General features: G+C 39.9%; 3 protein-coding genes, 1 long non-coding RNA gene and 1 other non-coding gene across 5 annotated transcripts; 2 read left to right on the forward strand and 3 right to left on the reverse strand.

The window, feature by feature from the left end:
- Positions 1 to 2,480: 2,480 nt before the first annotated feature.
- mep1a.1 (meprin A, alpha (PABA peptide hydrolase), tandem duplicate 1) lies at positions 2,481 to 9,644 on the reverse strand. The gene is made up of 14 exons (XM_051409430.1): positions 7,911 to 9,644; positions 7,801 to 7,825; positions 7,663 to 7,707; positions 7,479 to 7,519; positions 7,205 to 7,280; positions 6,884 to 7,001; positions 5,917 to 6,092; positions 5,551 to 5,772; positions 5,222 to 5,368; positions 4,891 to 5,106; positions 3,716 to 4,180; positions 2,980 to 3,153; positions 2,801 to 2,885; positions 2,481 to 2,704 (listed from the first exon to the last, which is right to left on the reverse strand). Exons 1-13 carry the CDS (start codon positions 8,136 to 8,138, stop codon positions 2,836 to 2,838), a joined length of 1,983 nt encoding a protein of 660 aa, XP_051265390.1. The 5' UTR covers positions 8,139 to 9,644; the 3' UTR covers positions 2,481 to 2,704; positions 2,801 to 2,835.
- Positions 9,645 to 9,878: 234 nt separating this feature from the next.
- On the forward strand, positions 9,879 to 9,960 carry trnas-gcu (transfer RNA serine (anticodon GCU)). Its single transcript has one exon. It is a non-coding gene; the product is annotated as a tRNA-Ser (tRNA).
- Positions 9,961 to 10,112: 152 nt separating this feature from the next.
- Positions 10,113 to 11,902, reverse strand: LOC127368547 (protein FAM177A1). The gene is made up of 5 exons (XM_051409465.1): positions 11,543 to 11,902; positions 11,147 to 11,308; positions 11,003 to 11,057; positions 10,793 to 10,887; positions 10,113 to 10,584 (listed from the first exon to the last, which is right to left on the reverse strand). Exons 1-5 carry the CDS (start codon positions 11,561 to 11,563, stop codon positions 10,381 to 10,383), a joined length of 537 nt encoding a protein of 178 aa, XP_051265425.1. The 5' UTR covers positions 11,564 to 11,902; the 3' UTR covers positions 10,113 to 10,380.
- LOC127368549 (uncharacterized) lies at positions 11,307 to 12,596 on the forward strand. The gene is made up of 2 exons (XR_007885844.1): positions 11,307 to 11,482; positions 12,212 to 12,596. It is a non-coding gene; the product is annotated as an uncharacterized LOC127368549 (long non-coding RNA).
- Positions 12,446 to 22,506, reverse strand: brox (BRO1 domain and CAAX motif containing). The gene is made up of 13 exons (XM_051409432.1): positions 22,390 to 22,506; positions 21,797 to 21,898; positions 21,414 to 21,520; positions 20,431 to 20,527; positions 19,894 to 19,989; positions 19,681 to 19,753; positions 18,892 to 18,997; positions 17,769 to 17,858; positions 16,493 to 16,578; positions 16,243 to 16,324; positions 15,653 to 15,803; positions 14,282 to 14,441; positions 12,446 to 14,156 (listed from the first exon to the last, which is right to left on the reverse strand). The coding sequence occupies exons 2-13, from the start codon at positions 21,895 to 21,897 to the stop codon at positions 14,073 to 14,075; spliced, it is 1,233 nt and encodes a 410-aa protein (XP_051265392.1). The 5' UTR covers position 21,898; positions 22,390 to 22,506; the 3' UTR covers positions 12,446 to 14,072.
- Positions 22,507 to 23,013: the final 507 nt, after the last annotated feature.

Here is a 23,013-nt window from a genome sequence, read left to right on the forward strand (position 1 = left end):
CCTACCAAAATCAAATCCTCTTTGTGTTAAGTGAGGAGACTGCTTGTACTGTTCATTCAGTAACATTTTATAAGGATACAAATCACATACTCTAAGATCCAATGTGTAATATTTAGGACGATCTATTGGCAGAAATGGAAGAAGATATTCGTAGGTGTATAATCACTCAAAAATAAGAATCGTTGTTTGTTTTTTTACCTTAGAATGAGCTGTTTTTATCATAGGAGAAGGTCCTACAGAGTCCACCGTATTGAACTGTCATGTTTCTACAGTAGCCCAGAAAGGACAAACCAAACACTGGCTCTAGTTAAGGCCTTTTGCAGCCACCGTAGTATCTGTTACATGCTTGGAAGGCTGAGTTGTATTCAAACAATTTCAATCTGCAACTTCACCACTAAATGCCATTATCCTACACACTGGTCCTTTAAGTAATGCTTAACTAATGTGGGACTCATTAAGATTTAAAAACTATAAAATGCAGCATGTTTAATTAATTCCTGTTCCTCAACATCAACAAGTAAGTCACAATGACTTTATGTGATTCAATTCAATTCAATTCAAGTTTATTTGTATAGCGCCAATTCATAACAGAAGTTATCTCAGGACACTTTTCAAATAGAGCAGGTCTAGACCGAACTCTTTAAAACATTATTTACAGAGACCCAACAGTACCACCATGAGCAAGACCTTGCGACCCAGAACCAGGCAGCCCAGCAGGGGGGCGCCCACCAGTGAAAGAGAGGAGAGAGAGAGAGAACAACAACAACAACAACAACACAACAGGCACACAACAACAGTATCAAGCAATCAGCAGGACCAGGCAGGAGGCCCACAAGGACGAAGAACCGCAGACAGAAAGCACAAGAACCCGGGAGGAGAGTTAAACAGCATTAAGGGCAGAAGACAGAAAGAAAAGAAGGAGTCAGGCACCGGGAAACCCGAATCAGGCCAAGCAGCAAACAAGGGATGGTCAGGACCACCGATCCAGCCCAACTATAAGCTTATCAAGAGGAATGTCTAAGCCACTCTGAGGGAGGGGTCGCCCCGAACCACAACGGGCGGTTCCACAGGAGGGAGCTGGAACGAAGGCCGGCTCCGTTCCACTTTTATCAGTTCCCATTTCACTACAGTGCTAACACACTTACCCGTGTGTAACGAAGGAAAATCATGTCAGAAGGAATATAATATTCAGGTTGTTTCAAGTGTAGATCACCGAATATAGGAATGTTGTTTCGACCTAGAAACTGTGATATCTACAGAGGAAGCAGGTTTTAACGAGTCAGCCAGTTCCCAGTACAGAGCAACAAACAAACCAGATAGGGCGTTCACATTTTTGTTCTTTGACAGTTCCACCACGTAGTTCCCACAGACTCACGTCGTTCCATCCCAGGTTGTCGAATACAGACACGGCATTCAGTTAGTTCCAATCAGATCACATTGGATTTCAGTATCATCATGAGTCATGGATTACTAAAAGCATGACATAGTATATTATATGATTTGTACCCTTATTAGTGTTATCGTTCCTTCAGTCCTCCTGTAGTCATTTATCAAAGTGATAATGCCTTCAAGGTGTGCATTAAAGTGCTTGAGTAGAGAGTGAAGATAGAAACAAAGGGCAGATCACAGGACAGGGCATTTAATTTGTCCTTCCATTACACCTCTAACTCCTGATAAGGTGCCCCTTATCTTATGATTGTACTGTTATGTATAAAATGTCAACGCAGCTGATTTAGTTGATATTAAAGGAGCACTTGAGTATTTTATTATTGCACTTATTGCAAAGTTCAGGGACATGAAACAGATTTAAAAAACAATGGTCAAAGCTGAAGCAACAAATATATCCTGACTTTTAATGCGGGTCAATCTAGCCGAACTATCAGACTGAATTTCCATTCATTCAGTCTGTCCATTGTGTTCCTGTTTACCAATTTATTGTTGTTGGGAGGGGGTTATATTATATTGTTGACATGTCCATCCCACCAAAGGTAGATGTTTTACATTGGTTCTGTTGCTATTTTACATGAATATAGCTAGATAGCTAGTTACGTAGGAAATGATGTCCCATTTCTCCTGCAATCCTGTCTACTAAACTCTGATTGGTTGACTGTTGGTGTCCAAAACAGCTGGATCCTACATTTAATGCAAAGAAATCTTTTTGTTAATCCCTCAGGTTTATTTCCTCAGAGTTGACAAATAAGACATAATACAACTGTTTTTTACAGGCTGGGTGACCAGTAAACTAATCTCAATGTGTTAAATTGACCTTTAGAGTAATAATCATATAATAAATCAACATCTTATCTAAATCATGTTGATCATTGTTGTATTACATCAACTTATTGCCTCATTTTATAACAAATGGAAAACAGACGTTAATGCTAGTTTATCAATTTAAAACTTGGAGTACTCTAATGGACACTCACATGGCAGCCGTTTTTTGCATCACAAAACAAGAGAAACATATCACAGGCTTGCTCTTTAACAGCTTAAATGAATAGCTTTTATTAACACAGTCCAACGTGAAGGAACTTTGTCCAAAATAATTGTCATCCATATACATTAGCTTTTATATACAGACTACAGACCAAATCTAGCATTTTATGTTTAGTAAATTATGTATATAATTCTAATATTGTGTCACAGCAATAATCTTCCATCCTTTCTTCATCTTCACAGGTCGTTCTTCTCGTCCCAGCTGCATCTGGTTATTTTAAATGAAGAAAAGTAATTTCACATGACTATGAGCACGTACACGTGTGGTGTCATTTTTGAAATAGAAAGGTATCTGATGTCTTACCTCCAGTTAATCATGATATAAAATCCTGTGTGACCTCACTCCTTTGGCTTAATGGGAACTTCTGTTTTGATCAGTGACGTTATATCTGTAACAAAAATCATAACTCATCACGCTTCAAAACCCCCCACTGGGAGTAGTATCGTATTTTAACACACAAATATTGAACAAAAACCACTAACCCTCAAAGTCAACGAAGATGATGAGATCATCGTTCTTGAGGTAATTACGCCGTCGGAGGTCAAAGTGCTTGACAAAGTTCCCCCAGCCCCAAGATCCACCTCTGAAGCAATTACAGGAAGGATCAAAATGTCCTACCTTGGCGGGATTGTCCCAAAAATACTTTCCATCTGATGCTAGAGGACAAAAAAAGACAGAGCCAAGATGTGAGCAGTGACTCCACTATTTGTTATCACTCCACCACTGATAATACTGAAATAACAACTATTGGGTGGATTGTCATAACAGAAACAGGGTGGTGAATTGTGATGACTTTGGTGATCCCCCGACGTAGAGATAGATATTTGTGGTTTTGGGTAAAATGTCTCTGCTAATAAAGACATTAATTTCCCTTTTAGGATAACTTGCAATAACTCTGTTGATCTTTGTTGTTTCATGTAGTGCCATCATTAGATCCAAATGTATATGTGTCTAATACCTTGGTTCATTACCAAATATAAAATTACTCTTGAACGCTAATTACACAAACATGTTAAAGTCTAGCATGCTATGTGTTAAATATAGCCTCAAGGTGTATTCAGACTAAGCTAAGTTTAGAGGCTCTTTTAGCTTTTTAGAGCAACTGCATATAAAGTCAATGGAATGACCAAAGTCGGCGCATTAGACACATTTCCCCAGGTTATCTGAGGTGAAGATGCATCAGATCAACTTGAAAATGTTTAGATAAGGAGCACTTACTCTTCCTCATATCAGTCGTGAGGCTGCGAGCGGTGGACATCCTCAGCTTAATGTCTGGGTCTTGGTCCATCACCACCAAGGTGGCCTGTCTGTTAACCGCTGGCCACTGCATCACCACATCATTGTCCCCACTGGCCAGGTGGAAATACAGCCCAGTGTAGTTCCCGGTGTAATCAGTGTAAGACGATAGAGGAACGATGCGGACACCAAAAGCGTAGCCTTCAGGGCTGTAGAAACGAGGGCTGTCAATAACTGCTTCTCGCTCAGCTGTTTCCATGATCTTGGAGAAGTTCTGGATCCTCCACACGGCGTTGGGGCAGCGTGTCTCGGTCAGGCTGATGTCATCGATGTAGATGCCACCGGCGGATGCAGAGGGATCGCCGCGTACACCTTGGAAAGCATAGCGGAATTTCACCCCTACTTCCATTGGGACATGGGCTATCTTCCATGTGTGGTCAGAATCCGCTGGGTAACAGGAAAACAAGATGATGAATATGATGTATTGATGTATTATTATACAATACAATATTATTTGTATGTTAAGGAGTGGGATAGTGAGGCTTTACTTTTATTAGCCATTAGCCTTTATGTTACAGTATTTACTGCAAAGGAAAAGTTTGACATCTTAGTTCTAGTTATCAGTTCAGCAGATTTGAAACAGAGGGGGACAGCTAGCCTAGCTCTGTCCAAATGTTTAAGAAATATGCCAACTACCATCCCTTTTTTAATCCATATACAAACAAAAATGTAAAACGTAAAAACAGAACAATTTCTTTGTGAGACCAGCGATTTCCTGGAATCACACACACTTTGGATAGAGGCAGGCCCATTTTTCCCCTTGCTTGCAGTCATCAGGCTAAACTTAGCATCTGCTGGTTGTACTATATTTAGCATAAAGACATTTGTCGTATTAATCTTCTCATCTGTCAGCCAGAAAGCAAACGAGTGTATTTCCAAAATTTTACCCTCCCAAACCTTTCACTACTGAATGTGTGTGACTGGGTAGAGAGTGTCTAGTTTGTATGTTTTATGATAAATTTGAATTTGATTTGAATATAATTTTACTGAGCAAAACAACAAACGTTCAAATGAAGCTTTGCCTCTATGCAAATCATTTACTGTGAAGCTCCAGATAGCAGCTGTCTGTTCCATAAATATCCCCACTTAATAAGTACCATAAAAGGTGTGTATTTTGTTCATTCTACGAACGGTGCCTGTGCCATCATCCATTTTGACCCAGATCACCAGTCTGTCTTTGGAGCTTCCAGTCATCTTGTAGAAGAACTGCAGACACTGAAGCTTCCTCTTGGGGTACAGGATTCGGGATTCCAGCAGCGCAGACTCCTGAGGCTTCCCAGTCATGGTACTGAAGTGCATGAAGTACCCAGCATCTAGAAAGTCAGACAAAATAAGACAAGCTATTAAAGCAACTTCTTTCTTTCACACTGTCTGAGCTGAGAATAATCAGTAATTGGTATTTTAAAAGAGACAATATTCAACTCTGACCTCTACATTTTCCCAGGAGCGTGTGATCCTCCGCCCCAACACTGCTCTTAGTATGGACCCAGTCAGCATCATCAGAGGAGGCCTGGATCATCCCGCAGATGCTGGCATACTCAAAGACACACTGGTCCAGGAGGGTGAGAGGACCAGCTGTGGAGGGAGGGACGAAGGTGAGGATTTGGAGAATCGTTTAAAACTTTTGGCCTATTTTGTGCTTTTACACACTTCCTACTTCCCAAAGACTTAATTTCTATCTAATAATATTGCACTCTGTCCACTGTCAACCTTTAAGACTTGCAGAAAAAAAGATTACTCTTGCAACATATACGTACAGCAGTTGTACATCCGGTTGAGCCTGAGGGTGTCCATCTTGCTGAAGTCGAGGTACTGGCCAATGATGTTGTAGAACTCTGGGATTTTGGTGGTGATAGTGGGGATGGATTCGTTCTTATTGAAAGAGAAGGGCCTGTAATGCATAATGGACTCGTAGTCGTACGCCGTGTTTTGATCTGTGATGTAGTCGTCGTTGTATTTGTTGAAGTTGTGTTCAAGTCCTGCAGGAAATTCATGTTCATTCAGTCATTCCTCACACAAAATGCGTACTGTAGGCATTTCTCTGTCATGGCATTACTGCCACTCATAAAATGTTTTTACAGAACACAAATGATAATAATGGACCATGAAGTTAAAAGACATACCTGGTGAAACCTGATCCAGCCAGATGTCGACATAGTCATCCCTGTCTGTGCGGGACTGCTCATGGTAAAATCCCACAGCGTGGAGTAGTTCATGTTCAATCACCGCCTTGTGGTCACAGCCTGGCCCCAAAGACAGAATCTGACCCGTCTGTTGGTCACCAACACTGGAGAAACACCTATGACAGTAAAAGCAGTCGATTACAGTTCTGATACAAAATGACACAAAAAATAAATCATACAATTACATTTAAAGGGACATTGCAGTGATTTAGTAGTTTAGTACTGCACTTCTGTAAAGACTCAGAAGAAGATTTAAAATCCACATGTAGCGAGCCATGCTGTTAACTTTAATCGTTGCTCTATGTCACTAAAAGTTGAAGACTGATTTGCAGGTGAATGTCATGTTATTATTGGTGGAAACTGAAATTGAATTTCTTTATAATAACACAAAGAAATTGAGTTTTTGTAATTTTTTTGGAATACATTTCTAAATAGGGGAACAAAAGGACTGAGTCTGTAACTTTTCAGAGATAATATAAACCTTGAATTAATAATCCATAAAACACACTGTTGCTTCAGTACAGTCAGCTGCTACAGCTTTACTCTGCTAGAACCAGCAGCTTAATGTGGCTAATGTTAGCTAATGCTAATGGTAAATATTGTTGTATATCATCAGTTTTACTACTGTTACGGTAGCTTAGCATTTTAGCTTAGCATTATCCCATGACTTTCAGCCGCTCAGCAAAAGTTACATAGTCTCACTTTTTGAAATATTTTTTTTTTTCTCTGATTGAGTTACGCACAGCGGGAGCTTGAGGACATAATTAAAACTAATTTCAGTGGACAGAGAGTCATAAGGTAATTTACAGAAATACTGTAACTCCTTCAACTAGTCATAATCTGCAGCAGCAATCAACAGCTGACTTTGCAAATGTAGTAAACACATGTAAGACAGCTCGAGCCATACCCTCCTCTCTTCTCAAACTTGATGAACGTCTTCTCTCCCTCGTAAGGCTTGAAGTCAACGCAAGACTTCAGCCGATACATTTCAAAAGCCTGGTGGACGCAGCCCTTGGCATTCAGGTCTGAGGAGTGAAAGAAATGTTTTTTTTCATCCAGGTGGTTAGAAGGTTTTTCAAAAGCTCAGATGCTTATCTCTGTGACTTGGTTGGAATCATAATACACGAGAGGCACAAACTGGGGCTAACTCTGGGCCATACATATGAGATATGTGAGGATTTACAGTCAATCTAGTGTTCAGAATGCACTGAATATTGGAAGAACTCACCCAGATCATCACCCAGAATGTAAGGGATTGGAAATTTCCATCTGTATCTTTTATCAATCAGGGCATTCCTTCCTTCCTGTACCATCAAAAGGAATTGTGCAAATTATGACCATAATCCTAAACAAAGCTAATAAAACCACACACAATAAACCCCATCTTGTTATCTGATACTGATATTACACTGTAAGTTACTCAGGAGGAGACATGACAACAATCTAGGAACAGTGAGTCAGCAAATGCACTTTTCTAAATCATTAATAAAAATGCATCTTACTGGAATCAAAATGTCCCCTTCAAACAGGTTGGCATCTGAACCTGCAAGCACAGGTACAGACAATATATTTCATTCAGCAATAAACACCCAGCATTACTCAACATTTTACACTTTATTCCAGTAAATACAGGTGTGTTGGTGTGTAGGTTATGGAGCAAAAACCAATAGAAATGTTGCAGCTCACCCAGGTTTAGGATGGGGTTCTCATCCTCACCGTTCTCATACACCTCTGAAACACAAACGCAGACACGACTCAGAGTCTTTTCACAGCGTGTAAAACCAACATTATTCAATTTAGGAAAGATCCTTTTTTTTCACATACCATGTACCTCGGGGGAAACAGGTTTCTGAATAAAACAAAACCAGTGTAAGTCATGGCACAGTTAATATCCACATCACACCGTGCTTACTCAATAATGAATTCATACTCACAGCGTAAGAAGTGGCTAGAGCCACGAGTCCAAACAATAACAGCACCCTCTCCATCATCACGCAGAGTGTCAGCAAGTAAATGTTGCTGCTTTGGTTTAAATGTGCATGTTGCCGAGATATGACCTTTAATCCTTGATGAGGTTTATGTCGCCTGTAAAGAGTAACTGAGGGACTTTGACTCAGCAGTGTTACTGATTGGTGAGCTGATTTAAGTTTGTGCATGTGCATAAGGCTGCAGTGACATGCACCTTTTTTTTTTACACTCTGTTATCTGGATTTTTATTCTATCCTGTTGTAACATCTCACAGCACCCCCGAATTCAGAAATGTCCTCCCAGCTCACCGATGGTGTGTCACGTTACAGGAACTTAAAACAAAATATGACACACTGGGCTTTTTTTATTTGGAGTTTGCAAGCTCTCCCCATGTCGGCCCTGGTGTTATCCAGATGTTTCAATTTCCCAAACAACTGCAAAAGTACACGGATGGACTGGAGACTCACACAGATTTGAAAGAGATTGCTGGATGTCGATAAAACTGGCTGATGCTCACGAGGCCGATAAATAAAACTTCAGTCTCAGTCTCTGCTGTGGAACAATGTCGGGAGTGCAGTCGGGAGTCGTGAGCTTTGGGAAGGTGGTGAAAATGTTGTTTTCAAGCCCTGTACTATAACTCCCGTGCACCCTGCTGTAAACATGTGCATGAATTTATTTTAGAACATAATTATACACTTTTCTTTGTTGTCATATCGCCATTATGTATCGGCCATCGGCAGCCCTGCTCTCTAAATATCATTATCAGCCATATCGGTCGACCACTAGTTCTGAGATGTCCTTTGTTAGGAGTCCAGTGAAGGTAAATTCAGCCACTAGGTGGACACAAATACCCAGACCAGCACTGCTCAGTGGAACTACCTCTTACTCACAAACAGTGTGCATTTTAAAGTAAAGCCTGTGCACAGATTGTCACACATGCAGCAAAGAAGAGGTAAGATAGACCTTAAGTGCAGCAACAGTTGGTTTTATGGTTGTGGATTAATAGTTGTAGAGGAAAACCTATTTTACTGAAGTTTTCACAATAAAAATCTCTTCTTAAGAATCACTAAAATGAATACCTCTCCCATCTCCCGTCTCACTCAAACAGTATATTATATTAATTGTGATATTTAAGTTTCTCCAAAGTGCACTTGCTAATGGAAATGTTTGGTTTTACTGCACACAATGAGCCCTGTCTTTGGTAATCTGGATGTCATTTTCTGAAGCTGATATGTAACACTGAAGACAGAACACACACGGACCTAAAGGGAGGGCTGAAGGAAACAAACGTGATGCTTAATGAGATTGTGCCTCTCGGCATCGTTAAAGCGTGTGTCTGCATCAATTGAACACAATCCATTAACCACCGAGTTTAACGGAGTTTGTCAAAAATAACCCATCAAGAGCGCTTGTTAGCATTCATTAACGCCAGCACTGCCGTGGCTGCAGTTACAGTGTCCGCTGACAGCGTTCAGCGTTAGCTTTTCAACAAGATACTCAGCAGCTATGAATTATAAGTTAACTTGGTTAGCGGCGTGGCAGAAAACGTAACGTTATGCTAACGCGAACATTAGCTAGCTACCTGTTGACGTCGCAAACTCGACGTTACCGTTCCTCTAATGTCACGGGGCGAATGTTTTGTGCTTGGTTATGGGTGAAAAAGAGGATAATGCAGACCACACCAAATGATAACTTTCCTTATTTTAGCTAGCTTAGTCGCAACAGTTAACGTTACCTAACGTTAGTTTGGCGTATTAGCTTACTAGCACGTTAGCTAACGCTAGCAAGCTACGTTCCTCATGTATACCATAACGTTATAACGTTATATATATTAGCTAATGTAAAATTAGCCTATCGAGGTCCATTCCGTTTAGTTAGGGTTAGGGTTGAGGTTGATATTGTTTTTAATGTCAGTGATTACGTCTAGTACTGTGGACGAGGTGGCCGAGTGGTTAAGGCGATGGACTGCTAATCCATTGTGCTCTGCACGCGTGGGTTCGAATCCCATCCTCGTCGATGTCTTTTCACTTTTTTATTATAGAACAATAATTGTTTATTATAACTGAGTAAAACACTACTTGGTTGTGTATACTTTATTTATGACTATATATATATGACTATATATATTCTATGACATATATTAATCAGACCAGCTGTTCATGCATAGATAGTGATAGTTGATTTATTTTGGCCTTTAACAAAATTGCCATCTTGCACCATGCTTTACAGCATTACCCATTCGCCGAAACATTTAAGTCTGTCTGTGTGACTTTTTTTCTTCACATAGTTTTGTTGTAACAACGCCATACTTCAAACAGCCCCCACCATGTTAGGCAAGCATTGTTGCATCATTTGTTACACAGTACACTTTACATGAGGGCGTTCACATCTAATCACACCCCTCATTGCTTTTCTTCTATCAGTATTATTCCAATACTAATAATCCCCATCGGCTTGATAGCCTCTGTTGTGACATCCTTCATTCCTGTCCACATGTTTCTGGTCACAGCTCTCCCGGGAGTCCGCAGAGCATCTCACATCTCCTGCAGCTCCATAATGACTCCCATCCAGTCCAGGAGAGAGGCGGATCGTCTCTGCCTGACCCTCCCTGAGATCATCCTTGGCTTGGCTGCTTGTTGTCTGTGAGTGAGATAAAGGAAATGCAGAGAATTGAATACAAGGCAATAACCATCCCTAAGCCTGCCAGTGTGCTATTAACAGACATCCCCTTTTCTACCCTGACAAATATTGAACTATTATTGCCATTATTGAACCAAAACTCTCTGAGATGACACTGTGTAGTTAACTTTTTGACAGTATTTTGTTGCTCTTGATTTTTTTACATTACCTTGTGGTCACGATGATATTGATCAATGGCGTACTGGTATTTGGCTGCGTTCAGTCCTAGTGCACCAGCTAGCCTCTCTCCAAGGAAATCACAAGCTAATTTTGGAAACAGCGACACAGTAACTCAGTGAGACTTTTTTCATAGCTTCAATTAGCCCTCTAACGTTCATTTAGTGTGCGTTGAGTGTATTGAATTGCCCACATTACGTACTCAGCAGTGAAATCCTCCCAACTAGAATGGCCACATTCTTGAATGACAACCTGGTCTGAGAAGGTAAAGACAAACAACAGGTAATGTGACGGCTACTTAACGACATCTCCCGTGACATTTTTCCCTTAATAAACAGTGTCCCACCCTCTCTGCAGCTTCTTTGAAGGGAGGTCTGTTTGATGGCTGCTCCTCTTCCTCCGCGCTGTCGTCCTCCTCCAGAGTTTCACCGCTGGAGAAGTGGATGACCCTCCTCTGTTTGGACACGTCAGGGCCCCCAAACTCTGCTTCCTGGATGTCTAGTGATGTCTGACAGATTGCACAGGGCTTTAGATGAACTGTATTCTCTTTCATTTGCCTGACACGCTGTATTTACGGCACATTATGTCCAGTATGTTGTCATTTTATAGGCTTTTGTATACACAGACTGCAGCAGGCTCCAGAGGGATTCACCAATGGCTGGTCACACACAGCTGTTGAAAGGTAACTTGAACACAACTTAAGCTAACATCCTTTGTCTTGCTTCATTATTACAGCACTTACTTCCTGGTGGCTGTTGTTCATTCTTCAGACACTATAAGTCGTTCTTTATGGCTCCACTGCAGCACCGTTGATTCTTTCTCATGTCACAGCTGTACCCAAATGTCCATCCACGCTGAGTCTGCTATGTGTAGAAAAAAAACAACTACAGGATACAGGATCAGTCTTGAAACCTGAGACAGCCCAAACACAGTGCAAACACTATCACAGGCAAGTAGTTCCAGTGTTGTCACTGTAGTGCAATCAGTTTCATTCTTGGCCTTGAGGGGCTGGGCTTGTTGCAGTGTGCGGAATGTCAAGGTTTATTGCCACCTTTAGCCGCTTAATCCTCAAAAGAGCTTTTCAGAGCATTTTTTTTTAACGTATACTGCACTGTACAAACTTTAAAAAGGGCAGTCAATGCATCTATATAGAATGTATCCATAGAATAAAGTGTGTTGATTACATTGAATATTAACCTGAAGTGTATTAATGAGTAGTATGCCACATATTTTTGAAATCGGTCTCCACGCTTAAGGTGAGATAACCCTGATTACATCACCAGTTATTTTCTTAGGCTCAACAAAGCTCTTCCAGAGTGACAGAAGACAACATGCAACTATTTACACAGGCTAACCACTGTTAACCATTACCAGTACAACTGACCTTTATATGTAAATATACCCGTTTCAGCTTCCATTTCCAAGCGTGTAGGAGGAACTACGGTGGCCGCAAAACTCGAAAAGAAGGCAAAATGCCCTATCTACAGTCAGTGTTTGGTTTGACCGTTCTGGGCTACTGTAGAAACACGGAGGTTCAACAAGATGGACTGCAGAGAAGAGCAACTGCTCCCTTTGTAGATAAACTAGATCTTCCTAAATGTTGCATACTGGACTTTAACATATATACGCACAAAATGTGGAAGAATGGTGTTATATGGATGATTTAATAGCGATTGAAATACATTTTACATGAAGGACACCATTAGAGGAGGAATAATGAGCTTCAGGAGTGTACATTGTAATGGTGATCTGACTGACACACCCTTTTAATAAACAGTTGTCTTTAAAAGGATAAAGGACTAGCATTGGTCTGATTGGTTAAATTCCCTGTTCAGGTATAATGAACAATGGTTAAACACCTTAGATCGCCAATAAAACAACTGAATATAAAGTGCAACGGTGTTCAAATCATGAAATTTAGTGAGAAAGTTAGCTTGTCACTACAGCTGGGAGGATAGCTAAAATACATGTAGGGGCATAAATGAGTACATGTGAGCGGTATATTACAGTTTGTACAAGTTTTCGCAATTGATAGGTATGCTTTAACGTCTTCATATTCAAAGTGGGAGAGTTTTAGAAACAAATGTCCTCGTGTCCTCGCACACTCAGTGTCTCACAATGCTCAAGCCCCAATCTTTGTCTTTAAGGAAGGAGATAACACTCAATACATGTACAGTACATACATTGTGTCAAACTATTGACAGCAGCACTCTCAGTTTACAAGAGCAAAATGAAAATGAACATCACCAAAAACATTTGATTGGAGTTACACAGAATTGTATACTGTTGTAAGTGTCTAAAGTTGTCAACTAAAATAGCATAACAATAGAAATAAATTAAGAACTACTACTAACAGGGATATATCACAGAATCCCTAAGTATGTTAAAGAATGATTCAGCCCCATCCAGTAGTAAAGATTACTTAAATGAATAGTAGAAGTAGAAAAAAAAACAGCTATGCCATGTACAAAAAGATCTACAGTACATACATCATGTGATCTAAATCAAATATTGATTGTAAACTGCTACTGCTAAAACAAACCAAATGCACCAGTAATAACCCATGCAGTCTTTGTCTGTCCACTGTTGATTTACATTTCAATTCTGTTGATCCAGCTCTGAAAAATTCTCAGCTTTAATTGCATTAACATCATCTAAAAGTATTGTAGCATACAGGCGGATCGTGGGAATGCAGTTTCCTACATTACCCATTCTGGGTGGCTGCATCATATTCATTGTAGTGGCTAATATTCAATATAAAAATCTGTATCATTTCAGTTTTTACAACTGCATCTTCTGTTTTGGATCCATATCATGAGGCCACTTTCCACTGTATGTGTCATCTATGATCAGGCCAGAGCACTCGAGTGCTAAAAAGGTTAAAAAGCAGACTGTAAGGGGCCACAGTGAGCAGGTTTACAATGCAGCCAAAGGCACCATCAGTAGAACTACTTCACCCACATCGTTCTACCTGAAATGACCTCATGTAAAGACTTAGATTTAAGGTCATCCTTTCAGCTGACAATAACCTAAAAGAAGAGCTGTCAGGGGGGATGTGACTGGCTCTGGCTTAGATGTGAAGATAATGGCATAATGTCATATCCAAATACAATACGCATGTTTCAGCATAAATGTAAAACACCATGGATTAATATTACCAAAAAAAAAATACATTTGTTTCCTATGGAGGTTTACATGAAGAGAAATATGGATGCCATCATTACAATAGATGGTACTGAAGCATGAGGCTGAAGATGGAATCTGTGGGAAGTTTAGGAGACCACGCAGCCGGTGTCCTTCTGAGGCTTCAAATCGGGCTCCTTCACTGGTTTCACTTCCTCCTCCTTGGGTTTGGCCTTTAGAGTTAAAGCAACAATAACACAGATATGAAACAACACAGCCACAGACACAGATGTAAACAAGATGTCATTATTATCCACCCAGCCTTTGTTGGAATAATCTCTGAAGCAAGCTGCAGTACCTTGTCATTTTTGGCTCCCTTGGTCAGGTCAAAGGTTGCGTAGACTTCAGCGGAGCACTGCTCGCTGAGAGGCGGCAGCTCGAAGATGATTGGCTCAGCCAGGCCGTAACTTGCCTTCAACTCCAGCTGTGGCGCCTCAGCTGGGATCTTGTGGAAGTATCTGAGGAAATGTGTCCACAGTTGCAATTTAAAAGGAGTAGATGTTTGAGTTTGATAATGTTGGTCTGCCACTGATATACAGGACATCATTATGCAGTCTCAAGTCCCAAGTCCAGAGTCCTAAACAAGTCATTATGTGCTCTTCACTGATTGTATGGACATTTTTCTAATAGAGTATTCATGTATTAAAGCGGCCATATTATGCTCTTTTTCTACAAGAAAATGTTTACATGCTTTAATGTTCAAAATAAATTGGGGGGTTGGTTCTCTCCTGCAACTTGATTGGATGCTTCTGGATTGGTTCAAACAAAGTGGATCTGGGGAATTAGGTGTTGGATTTTTAGGAAATTAAATTTGTGAAGTGAAGTCACAAGTCATTGGTGTCAAAGTCTAAGTTATCTAACTTTTTTGATTTTGTCAAGTCGAGTCTAATATCAAATGTGTGACTCGAGTTCAAGTCATGTGACTCCTCATTTGCTGCACAAAAGGTGTTACAACTGGGAAAGACGGGGTATGTATAGGCAACTAAAAGGTGTGCCCAAATTGACTTTTATAGAATATTTTGTCCACATTGAACAAGGGATGGGCCTGAAACTGCTGTGCACATTTAATTTACTATACCAGGCGGTGGAGTGCAAACCTTTCAGTTGCCTATGTGTATCAGTTTCGTAGTTCTATCACTTGTGTACCACACTGAAACAAAACTGAATGAGATATTTTGTATATTTTGAGTAAACATCTAATGCAAAACATGTTGCATTGTTTCTAAGAGGGAAGTGACTATTAATACAACCAGTTGCTGTTAGTGTAAACACAGGTGGCCAGCATTGAAAAACAGCTAACAGCTAGTGTTGCTCACACAATACACACAAGTTCATATTATGTTTGCTAGTTAAATCATTAATTCCCATAAAAAGAAACTCACCAAGTATATTTTTTAGTGTTGAGATGGAAAAGATAAAAGGTTAAAAATGCTAGCAGCTGTCTTTAGCCACAGGGTTGCGGTTTGCCTTCAGTGTGACTGAATGAATATGACGCTGTGAATTTTCTTGCACATCTAAACACGTTTAATTAACGCTTCCACTAAAATATGACTTCCCTTTGTCAGAGAAATAGATCTAAATATAGATGTTTCCACCCAAGAACAACATGTGTGTGGTATATCTGCGGCTCCACACGTGCCTTTGTGTGAGTCCGCCCCAACCCACTCACATGAAGCCATTTTCTCTCTGGCACTTCTCCAGTGTGTTTTTGATGACGCCGCCCAGTTTGAGGAAGAACAGCTGCTCCGATGGTTTGGCTGTGGTGCCCGGGCCTTTGGTCTGACGGTACTCTTTACACAGTGCCTCGGCACGGGAGTAACCTAAGCAGAGAAAGCCTTCGTGTTGATACAGGCAAAATCCAGGCAGTAAAAGCCAGCGAAGCGAGGACAAAATATGTGACTCTTCATTTCAGGATGTGAATTCTGCACAACTAGTGCAGCAACACACAGGAAACACCTGCATCATAACCTCTATACTTTAATGCTTCAACTACATGTGACTGAACCCTAGTATACCCAAGTAACTACTTTCAACTTTAACCTTTGTGCTTGCTGCTCTTTTTTAGTTTGCAGAATACAATTTGAAACTTTTACATAATGCTCTCAGAGACAAGACACAGTGAGAGGCTGCAGGGAACTTGAGGAACAGATACATATGGCTTAAACACAAGTACAAATACATTAATACACTATGTGGTTAGAAAAATGTTTTTAGCTGCAAGAAACAAAAATGTTTAGTCCAAGCCATAGATATACGTACACTTTTCTGCCTCCTGGAGAGATCTTATAGCCTCACCACACTTGTCGCTCGCCAGCAGTGTCTGTCCATGATAGCAGTACGCCTGCAAGCACAATTCATGAGTATAAGTCTAAGTTGAGCGTGGTTTGTCATCAACTTTCATCTGTCTTTGTCAAGATTACAATGTTTCATTCAAACCACGTATGCTCAGCAAGGTTCCTTTACATAGATAAAAGTACTGTGAACTGCATTAGGATATGTGTGAACTCACATAAGCCATGTAAAAGTGCTGCTTCAGCTGAAGATACTTCCTCCACTTGCTACTGCACTCTGGCTCCAAGGTGTTCAGTGTGTGGTCTGCAGACAGAAATACTTATTATTACTTATTACAACATACACAAATAGTCTGCTTGGAGCAATAATGTGTGTCAAAAAAAAGTATAATTTCCTTATAAAGTCATCTCCTCCTTCTACCTCATTAAAACTTCCAGAATCTCTGAATATACAGATGTTGTTCATTTCTAAAGTTTTCCTGCTGGACACAAGATGTCTCCGTCTTCACTGTAAAGTCCATTCTCAGTGGATGTGCACTGGGGGATTCAGGTTTCTACATTACACTGTACAAGTTGCATACTGGACCAGGACTGACCTTATAACTATTTGTGATGTCACAAATCCTGCTGGTATGCCCCACCCCTTAAAGTCAGCTGTTCAATGAGCACAGAGAAACTTTCCACTTTCAGCAGGTGAATGTAAAAACATCCTTCTAGAGTCAAACTCTGCACAGACAGCATTCAGACAGCACACTGTAGCAACAAGAACAACTGATTTTTGAGTAGAGGGGGACTTTAAGGTCCCAAGTCCTAGATGAGTGCAACCTGACTCCAGAGAAAACTTATTTCAACGTCATAGTCGATCAGGCTCTCACTGCTCTCTGTGCCTTTTTTACACACCATTACAGGAGTTTGACAACGTGTTTGAATCATCATCAAATCAGAGATATCGATCTGTAAAGGAACTGGAACTGACTGGGCGACATGCCAAGGATGTCTGAATCTAAGGACATAAACGCCCGGGACTCCCTGTTACGACAGCTGAGGATACTCTGAGATATAACTCAGATGTCTGAAAGAGCTGCCATACTTATTTTCTTTGGCTTCAGGTGCCGTTTAAAAGTTTTGAATAATTTCGCAAGTTAAATGTAGTGCAATTAAAGTTGTATACGGCTGTTTTACATGGGTGTAATGCTATGCTAGTACTGTACAGTGTAAAAAAAACACATACAAATATACTCTAATAGCACATCTTTGTAATGTTTTGTCATCATGTAAAGCACTTGTATGCAGCCCAAATAAAATGCATTTCTATGAAATTGTGTTCCACAACTAAACTAGAACAGCCACAGAATGTGCTGCTGTGCTTCAAAACCCTCCCTCTGATAATATGCAGTATTTTACACAAAACTAGCATTAAATGAAAATAATAATAAATGCCCAATATAATGAGCACTGTTATATTTAAACAGACTCAAGTGCCAAAATACTGACCAGCTTTCTGATAGAAGTTTGCGGTCTCAAATGCCAGCGCTGCGATGAGAGTGGCATTGTGCTTCAGTTCAATCGCTCTGGCAATTGTCACTGTAACAAAGACAAACAGATGTTAGGTGTGGACCCCAATTTACTTTAAAAGCTAAATCCTGATTGATACATCCTATATCACACAAGATGTCCTTATCCAATTTAAGAATTACTTAACACAACCAGTAATATTCAGGTTCTGATATGTTGAAAGGGAAAAAAACTTTATTGCCCCTTAAGAGGACATCCTGTCTTTTGATCTGCTCATATTGACCCACATAGGCTTTAACCCATAAGAACCCAGACCCATTTCTCCTTGAAGGAAGATTATGGGAGATAATACCACAGACCAAGGCGAACTCATAGAACATATTTCTGATGTTGTTTTTTAAATGTCAAATATTTGTTTTGTGACATAAGTCACAATGGGGGTTTATGGTAAATAAATATTTTATTAATAACTTAATTAATAATTTGACATTATTTTTTGTTTATATTTCTTCAAATATACTTCAAATTGAACAACAGGGCATATATTAATTCTAAATAATTGAGACAGTGAAATTAATTTTTTTAAATTTCTTCACTTCCTGTCACAGTCACATGACTGTCATATGACCACCACATCAGGATGTTTTGTATATGTCACTTAAAGACTTAATGAGGTAAGGTCAAGCATAAAGCTGTATATGGAAGATTCAAGGACATTTAAAGTGTTTGTGACACACGTGTCACCATGGGTTCTTATGGGTGAACAAAAATGTAACAATACACGACAACAGACTTTATATTAGAGAGACGTCACTGCTATGATGTCACAGTACTAGGCTCAGCTTTATCATTCCCACTCATGAGGGTTACATTGCAAGTAAAAAAAAACAATACACATCTGTAGCCAAGCAATGTGCAGCTACAACACTGTTGTTAAAACTTCAACAGAAAGACAGAAAAATAGTAAATGTAGGTGTAATAACAGAAATGTGTCTGACACACAATGAGCATGCCAAATGTGTGCTAGTTATGGATCAAAATAATACACGTTTATAGAGTTTGATAGTTTCCAGTCCAGTGTTCAAGCCTGGAGCTACTCTACCTTCTTGCGCCTCTGCTTGGCACTGGATGATATATGCATCCATCACTCTGGGTTCTAGGTCTCGGCCCTTTTCGGCTGGGGTGATGAGACGAGGGATGTGGACTTCCTGTTGCAAACATGCCAGAGAATTTGTCGCTTTAAAAGAATTTTTTTCATTTATTATTTATCTATGCATTTCTTAATGCATTGTTAAAGCGTTATACATTTCACATCAGAGGTTTTTAAAGTGTGACATTGTGGCCCCCAGCCCATATATACTGCCCTCCCTTCAGTGTTGCCATGGAGTCAGTTTATTAGCTGTAGGCTTGAGACTTGTTTTGTTCAACGGCTATATTTGTTTACATTTTGGCAAATTGACACCGTTAAAATGATGCCAAATTAGTTTTTAGCGGTTTCAGTTTGCAGTGTACACACACAGACAACCACCACTGGATTACTTTGATACTAAAGAAAACCTAAAGATGTGATGATTCTCAGGCAAGTTATGGTAAGTTATTAGAAGTGTATTTTGTATGAAGAATCAAGAGGATTTTTGGACAACTACATCAGAGGAAAATGCTCAGAATGTGTACGTCACACGTTTTTGCAAAATGACATGTTGTCTCACCAGGGGAGATAAATAAAATGTACTTTATTTGGTCTTAACTGTGAGGAATTCTCTGGAATTTCCGACCACAGAAATACTACAAGTCAGTAAATACTAAGAGTAAGACTGGGGGTGTGTTGAGATCACACAGCTCTATAATAACTATAATAAGAGAAAAAGACTGGACTGTAGATGTGTCTCACCTTGAGGTTTTTGAATATACCAGCAGCTACTTTCAGGCTCCGGTGAACATCTTTCGCTTCAGCCTCCGTTATGCTGTTGAACAGGTAAACGCAGTGGACAGTAACAAATATTTAGTATAGTAACAAAGCAATGTACAATTTAAAAAATCTAGATTCATCAATATATGACTGATTTCACATAAATAAATACAACAGACCAAAAAAAGCACATACTTTTCTTTTCCTGCTAGTCTCGAGGCAAACTTGGTGTACCAGAGGGCTACATTGAAGGCCATGGAGACCAGTTCAAAGACTGCATCCTGCTGGGCACTGACAGGAGAGCATGGAGAGAGTGGGTTATACAGACTGGTATTACATGTACTAGATAATGATGATGTTAAGTGGTAATCCTTGTGTTCCAGGGATTGCCACTCACGTCATGAGTAAGAATAATAACATAGACTTCTTTTCTGTGCATTTTAGTAGTTGTTTTTTTTTTAGTGATCATATATGCTCAGAATTCCTCATCAAGTACTCTTTAAAAAGGTCTAGTGCGTAGCATTTAGGACGCTTCTATTAAAGCACACCGTAAATCAAATATGAACAAAACCATTTTTCAAAGACGCGGCTAATGGAAAGCACTTTAAATTGTTTACTTTGGCCCTTCTTAAAACTTCAACCCACCCACTTACCAGTGCCATGCAACTATGAAAACTAAATAAAAAGCTTTCACTTACGATAAGACTCAACGTATTGACTCTGTGGTTTTACCTTGGTGTGTTTCCTTGTAAGGTGTCGGTCCACTTGAAGTTCTGGATGAACCTCATCTTGTTCTCCTGTGTAGTTCCATCCAAGGATGAGATAAAGCCTATTGTACCATAAACAGATGTTTAAGAAAGGGAAGCAGCTGGTTAGATGCAAAGCGACATGAAAAAAATGCAATGTTAGCAGGCAAACAAGAAGAAACACAATTAACAATAATAGACAACACAATTGCCTCAATCACTGTGTTGTTAGGCAACTATATGCCGAAACCATAATTGCATTGGCCATTGAGTGTACACGTGAAGTACAAGAATAATAAACTAACTTTTAACTCTTTAGAGTTAAGAGACCCACTTTAATTTAAGCTCAAGTATGTTAAAGGTTGGAAAATGACCCCACTCTGTCTGACAGTATCATGTGCAGCATATTCTCCATCTGCTTCACTGAATTATTCTGTCATTCTTTGTAATAATCTGTAACTTCTGTACCATCAAAATCGTTAAACTCAATGCTATTTCATTTCTGTCAGCACATACGGTGGAATACATTTACATTTACCTGTATATAGGCTCTTATTATATTTCTATTTTCTTTTTTACTTATATGTGTATATCTATACATACATTTCTATATATTGTGTTAGATATTGTAAGTATTATTTCTATTCTTTAAAATTGTGTGAGTAGAACAACTGTAAAAAAAACAAAAAAGCATTTCTGATTCGGATTGTTCCAACTCTTTATAGACACAATGTGACGGTTACACTGACTGAACTCTTAAAACTGAAGGCTGCATCATTTCATCAAATAGAAATAGAAATTCAGCCACTCCCATTGGGTATCTTGGGAAACTTTGGGATCTATTGGTTTGACAGCCTGTGTTTGTACTAGCTGACCCATCGATGGACAACTATGCATTTTAGCGGGCTAACAAGACAGAGCGAAGAACAGATAAGTTAAATGTACATATTTGCTGCAGTATAAACACACCTTGTAGGAGGGAGAAGTATGCATCGGTGGCATTTTTCATGATCTCAGGGTTGCAGGTGACATCGGTGAACATCTCCAGCAGCCTTGCCCTGGTTGTCCTCAGGTCACTGAACGTGTCAAACAAATAGCAATCAACGGATGCTCTCAATCTATGCTGAATCTTACAGTATTCAGAGTGATTCAACCAGGCACTGTCATACTGTAAGATAATGGGTGACTCATCAAATTACAGTAACAGTAGCATGCCACAGGACACGACATCCTCATGAGAGACAGAGAAAAGAGACAAAAACAAAGTACTATTTCTGTCCGTGATTGTGGTCACAGTCACAGTACAATCTGATAACACTGTTCTCAGTCTATTAGGAGGAGATAAGACATACTTGCATATCTTATTGGCGGCGGGGCTCCCTGCTACTCCATAAAAATTAAAGGACACAGGCGCTGTTGCCTTCAGTGGGTTTCTGTGAAACCAATGAGCCATCCTGTGAAAGAGGACACACCTAGAGAGGTTAGTCAATGAACGAGGTACATTGCTGGTGTCAACACATTGTAGCTACAGTGGAATGGTTGACTTCCCAAACAGCTGCTCTTTCACTCCGTGAGGTCCGTGAAGTAGGCAGCATTAGCTAGCTTATGTGTCGGTTAGCTAACGTCATACGGTCGCTACAACTCGCTAGCTGCCGTGATAGCGCTCTCACAGGGCCCTTCATGAGTTACACTGCTCAAGACTTGACACCCAGCCTGTGGCATTCACTCTGGGCTGCTGTCAGTTGTGTTTTTAAGAAGTATCTGTCTGCCTGTTGTTGACAAATGTCCATTACGTAAGCCACGGAGAGCAACAGCTAACGGCTAACACTGGCTACATCCAGAAACGTATTCCCTGATGAACTGAAGCGATGTGACGACTGACTTATTAAACAGCCAAATGAATGGACTGAACTCGTTTTAATACAGTGTGGATTGTAATGTTTACCTGTCGTTCCGGCGCCGTAGATATGAGGTTTGGTTTAGTCCTTATGGAAAGTCTGATACTGACAACAACTTACTTCCGGAAATAAACACGGAGTAGAAGCTGACCAATGAAAGCACGCGGTTCAGTCACATGACGTGTGTCCGGAAAATACTTCAGATCTCAGATCAGCTTCTCTTTTGTTGAGGGCTCAGTAGCTCAAAGGACCATTAACATGCCAACATATGTCTATTTGTAACATCTGTCAGATCAGTCTCTGATATTCTGTCTAACTAGTTGTCTTCATAATACTTTGACTGTTCCAGCAATTTCCGCATTCTTTTATTGCATGTTCCAACTCATTTGTTATTACTTATGAGAAACGACAGTGTTCCCAGATTCACTTTAGTATAATTTATTGTGACTTTTAAAATAATTTCTTTAAAGATTCAAATTGTATTGCTTGCTTGTAGACATATTTTTTGTGTGTTTGGTTATCCTGTGTAATGACCCAACACCTCCAGGTTGCTATTCGAATCAACATACCCACTGAAAGTGTCTCAATATGAATCAAATTATACAATCATTTACAGGAAACATCACTCATAATATTTGAGTTACATATCAAATGTTTTTATCCATGATGAG

This window comes from Dicentrarchus labrax, unplaced genomic scaffold (assembly GCF_905237075.1).
Source record: "Dicentrarchus labrax unplaced genomic scaffold, dlabrax2021, whole genome shotgun sequence".
Taxonomy (NCBI): Eukaryota; Metazoa; Chordata; class Actinopteri; family Moronidae; genus Dicentrarchus; species Dicentrarchus labrax.